At 47.1% G+C, this 5,645-nt stretch overlaps 1 protein-coding gene across 1 annotated transcript in view; it reads right to left on the bottom strand.

Annotated features, from left to right (window-relative positions):
• LOC106806967 (kinase and exchange factor for Rac B-like) overlaps positions 1-5,645 on the bottom strand; it is a 21,630-nt gene that overhangs the window by 12,693 nt on the left and 3,292 nt on the right. The window contains exons 3-7 of the mRNA XM_014809155.1: positions 4,152-4,269; positions 3,194-3,657; positions 1,407-1,603; positions 1,009-1,060; positions 252-329 (exon numbers count right to left, since the gene is read on the bottom strand). Of these exons, the coding sequence (XP_014664641.1) occupies positions 252-329; positions 1,009-1,060; positions 1,407-1,603; positions 3,194-3,657; positions 4,152-4,269 (909 nt within the window). The remainder of the gene's footprint in view (positions 1-251; positions 330-1,008; positions 1,061-1,406; positions 1,604-3,193; positions 3,658-4,151; positions 4,270-5,645) is intronic.

Raw genomic sequence — 5,645 nt, 5'->3', positions numbered from 1 at the left:
GGCACGAAATGCCAACTAGCACGTACATGTAATTTAAATCGCAAGTATTGCAGCTTTACAAACGATATGACCGCTTACTATAATACATATATACATATATAATAACATTAATAAGGACACTACAATTAATAAAACTGGAATAATTATCCTGCTGGCGAGAACGCTCGTGAATGATCTTTGTGTTAATTTGTTTAACTGTTAATTAAATTGTGTGAATAATGTTTTCACGGTGATCGACGGTGACCACTTACACTGCTGCAAGTCATGATGAGCCCTGTCCGCCGGCGAGTCTATACCGGCGCCCTCTGCTTCAACGCTCGCACCGCGCACTGAAACAAAACAACATCATGATTATTCATAGCAGAGCGGGACTTGTTTCTATCAGGGATTTGCAACTGGCAAATTCTCGCGAGATCACGTTGTAAAAACTTCCAAAATGTCGCCAAAACGAAAGCTTCTTATTACGAATTATTTTATATAACCGTACGTCACACGACATCTCTTTATCTGCACTTGCAGCCGTGGCGTGGGTCAGAGCCAGCGGCCATGCAGAGCCCGCTACTGATTGTGAGTTGCAAATCCCTGCCGAACCCCGTCAACTCAATGTGAGCTGCCAATTGTTTACTTGCATCAACTGGGAATGCCTGCCGCTTGACTAAGTGAACGACTAAAACCATGTCTGACGTTCGAAGCTATAACTACACAATAAGAAAAGTATCAATACAAGGTAAAGTGTGAGGGCAAGTTGGATGTTCAGCGCTACTTCTGATGTTATTGAGATTCACGTAATAAATCATAGGTAAACTAGGGCATGGAAATGTTGAATTTCTTGTGTTTCGAGCAGGTCAGACTCTATATTATACACTCCTGATCACGGTAGAGGGAAGCTATTATGAAGCTGAATCACTCATAATGGTAATACATACGGTGACTCGTAGTGTGCGGTGTGGCAAGCACGTGTACTCTATTACCCCACGCGAAAAACACAACAAGCCAGTGAGGAATTACCTTGGTGTAGCACCCTCTCCAGTTGCGCCGCATCAACGTTCAAGTGCCTAGCCTAGAAAATGAACACATGGGTAGCATGAAGAGAAGTCGTGAGAGATGGACTGGGGAGCGTATATTGCAAGAGTTCTCCCTGATATGCTAGTGGGAATACACCAACTGAGAAAACGTTGCTCACCTGATATGTGACCTATCTATTTGTGCTGGGGTTAAAAGTACATATGTCAAGCACATGTTTTGCTTGCTATATAACGACAAAACAACACTTGTCAATTTCCTGCATTTGTTTATGCTAAAGTCCATGTCACGTCCTACATCACACCATATCTAACCCAACATCACTCCATCTCTGATCCTACATCAATCCATCCTCTCGCAGCATGCTAACAACCATCTCACACCTGTTTCTGTTGTGACAGCGGGCGGGTAGGTGATGCTGCCTGCCCATCCCCCTTCTCATCATCACTGCTGTCGTCTTCCTCCCCCTCAAGGTCAAGACAGTGCTTGTGCAGTGATTGGCTGAGCTCCAGGGAGCGTTGGGCTGCCCCAGCTGTCGACGAATCAGAGTCGTAGCCACCAAAAAGGGGCGCGTCTAAATCTGTGGGCAAGAGGCAGGAAATGTTAGTGACCGAGGCTACAGCAAAGGAGATTGGACAATGATATTCCTCCATTGCACTGCCACTTTAATTCTAATCTACAAATTAATAAGAGCTGTACCAGTAAATATCTATTTATAATCGTGTCTGTGACCCAGACATGAATCTTGCCTATCAAAACAACTAACGAGGCCAAGAAACTGGATGCCCTATAGAAAAAACATCAACTAAGAAATCTCCCAATAGAGAACCAAGCTTAGAACGACAAAGAAATTATTCTACAATAAGGACTAGGAATACTATGGTGCGTATGGGTTTCAACTCTTGATGATGTGTATAACACAAAAATAGCTAAAAACCTAAAAATAATAAAAACCTAGCCCGCCTCTATGTAGTGATGCTGCCAGCTTTGACGGGTGTCCAAAAGCCAGAGCAAGTGCATCAGCCAGAACTGCTACACTACCAGTCAAGATTTGAATTCCAAGAGTTAATAAACAGAGAATCAAGAGTTAGAAATTATCGTGCAAACGGGTTCTCACTATCAATCATTAGTCACAGCTCGTTTACAAGAAAATGAAAGCGGCAGGGAGATACGCAAATCACACACATGCCTCTGCAAGCATGCACGCACACAAAGGCATGCACGCACGCACACACGTGCACACATGCATGCAAACACACGCACACACCCACATGCAATTATGCTCGCACACTCACTGGCAGTTTTAATAACTAACCCAGCTACATACATAGCCCAGTGTTTAATTAACCTGTTGCTATCCCATATTGGCAAAGATTCAATCAAGATAGGATGGACTATCATAACTTTACATACAGAAATTCAATCTACTCAATCACACTAATGTATCAAAAACTAGTGATGGAGTTACATGGATTCTGATCATTTTCAACTGAATTTTGATTGAGACATCTAACTGTCTAACTGCATGTGAACCGTGACATTTCGCTGTGTGGGCATATACCACATTATACTTTAACAATTTATTTAAACAACAACTGTGACACCACACCAGACAAAAAAAGAGCAGCAAAAATGAAATGCTGTTTTCAAATAAACAAAACAAAACAAACATTCATCTCACTAGTAAATTAGTAGTGATACTTACTAGGCCAAAACTTATGAATAAACGCAAGTCGGAGCAATATTTGCGTGCTAGCTATACATGTATAGACACAAGTATAAACACTCAACCTTAAAATATATAGCCAGATTTTAAGTTTAAATATGCAATTCATCGGCATATTTAGCTGCAAAAACTACGGCCGGTTACTGTGCCTCTGACGACGATGCTGATGGGCCTATACGAATTACCGCATTGAATGCTTGGAATTACCTCAATGTTCATCTTGCCCCCCGCCCCTCCCAATGCACTAAACGGTCAATAGAGACCCACTCATTGCCTATAAGTAGCAACAACGATTCCAATTATTTTCACCATGATGAAATAATAGCTACAGCATGACTGTCTAGTACCGGGTTTGTGAGTCTATGACCTCCCTGTAAAACAACAAAAAATCTGTCCCGATCTCGAACCGTCGCGCCGCGACGGCGCGCTCCCCTCATTCCTTACCATCGAGCATGCTGTGTTTGCTGGCCACCACCAGGTGGCTCTGCGGCACATTTTCTTTACAGGTCATCGCGAGGTCTGTCTCGTTGTCACGGCGACTGCAGTTGGTGAGATCACCGAAAGACCTCAACCTGTAGTTGATCTGCACGTGGTCCGACGAGTGAGCGAGGCTCGAGACCGGACGAATCGCCCCAACGCTCGAGTCGCAGTTCCGTCGTGCGGGTGGCGAGCTTTCGTCGAGCACCGGCGCCACCTGATGGGACTGCGTGGTTTTTCCGCCCTGACGAGGAACCGTCGAAGCGATGCTTGGGGTCACGGCGATATGTTCACGAGGTGGGCGACGATGCTGGACGCCCCCTGGTGGGCTCCTATGTGAGTCGCCCCCTGGTGGGCTCCTATGTCGGTCGTGCTCTGGCTTGCCGATAAATGAGGTTTCTACGCAGGATAACGATGGCAAAGACTTGTATCTAGAAGGTAAACACAGGAATACTCATGTACACTGTCACGATCAGTGTTATATGTTGTGCATGACTCATCATTAATTATGCTGTGCAGCAGACAAGGTGATATTCTGCGCGCACCTGCACTAGCACATACCCGTACATGGCAACTAGCTTATGCGGTGATACACGTGAAGATCAGCCAATCGACTAATAAATAAATAAATTGGTCAATAACAAACAAAAAGAGTCATCAATTATTGTAGTTTTGATGTGTGCTGATCAATAAATAATTTTACCGATCAGTAAATGTCGGTAAATAACCGATCAGTTGTCATTTTAGGCTGGCATACTTTCACAGTGTGTTGCAGTAGCTGAGCTGACACTTCATCCATGTCTGCTCAGTTGTGCGTCAACTGTACTGGCACAGTGGTTATTGCTCACGTGAAGAGGAAGTGTAGGTAGGAGCTTTGTAGGGAAGTGACGGTGAGACAGGATGAGTAAACAGACCTAGTGCTTACCTCAGTAGTTCTGCAGATGTGCGGCGGTGGGACTGCTCGTCAGATGTTCGCTTGGGGAGGCGGTGGTTGCTCAGCTCAGAGGATTCTAGCAGGCCCTGTAGCCTATTCACTTCAGCCTGGCGAAAACACATACAGGCATGTAGTGTTTCTATCCTAGCATATATGCGCGCGCACACGCACGTAGGCACACAGACACACACACACACACACACACACACACACACACACACACACACGCAGACGCACACGCATGCAGGTGCATACACACACACGCACGCACGCACGTACGCACGCACGCACACACACACACGCACACACGCACGCACGCACGCATGCCACGCTCGCACACACGCACACACACACGCACAAACGCACAGACGCACACACGCACAAACGCACACACGCACACACACACACACACACAAACGCACGCACGCTCGCGCACGCACGCACGCACACACACGCACGCACGCACGCACGCACGCACGCACGCACGCGCGCGCACACACACACACACACACGCGCGCGCGCGCGCACACACCGTCGGGTACAGCGTGCCGCGTGAGCACTCTACGCCGTGTCTGCGGGAGCGCGCCGCACCGCCGCCGCAGCAACCCAATAATTCGACGGAAGCGCGCGTGCCTCGCGAACACGAGACCGCAATTTACCTCGATTGAGTTTTCATTATTTAACGACTACGCGTCGCGCGCATGCAATGCATGCAATGCGGTGGTGAGGCTCAGGTGATGCCCCGCTATATAATACGGGAGCGGTGCGGGGGTGCGATGGGAGACCTCGATAAGAGACCTAATAGAGAGAGCAAACATCAAGAGCATCTCTAGACACGGCGTTCACGTATGCGTGCTAGTCCCACCGTGCGCGCGTACCGGGGGAACTTGCATTACTTACTGGTGGCTGTTTATTGATCACGGGTAGTAGATCATGGGTATCGATCAACACCGAGTGCGAGTGTGAATTTATATTTAGAGACATTGCATATACATGGCGCGACAGTGATACAACACACACACAGCCATAAACTCACACCGAGACACGGACGCCACGCAACCAAATTCACACGCACGCACGCACACACACGTTAAATCTAACGTTCAGCCATACACTCCCACACGCGCATGCACGCACGCACGCACGCACGCACACATGCATATTGTACAACCAAACTTACACACACACATCCATACCTTCACACCCACCCAAGCACGCATATAATAACCAGACACATACAACCATACACTCACACCCATACCCACACACATGTACAATGAAAATCACGTAGCTATACACACCCACCCACACGAACGTACATGTGCAATGAAACACAGCCATACAATAACTCTCATGATCACGCATACTGGCATACATATATCCAAGAAACCCAACCAAACACACACACACGCACACACAAACAAACACACGCACGTACACACACACACACACACACACACACACACACACGCACACGCACACGCA

Source organism: Priapulus caudatus, unplaced genomic scaffold (assembly GCF_000485595.1).
Source record: "Priapulus caudatus unplaced genomic scaffold, Priapulus_caudatus-5.0.1 Scaffold188, whole genome shotgun sequence".
NCBI lineage: Eukaryota > Metazoa > Priapulida > Priapulimorpha > Priapulimorphida > Priapulidae > Priapulus > Priapulus caudatus.
The sequence above is the reverse complement of the archived record's forward strand: the minus strand, read 5'-3'. Positions and strand labels throughout refer to the sequence as shown.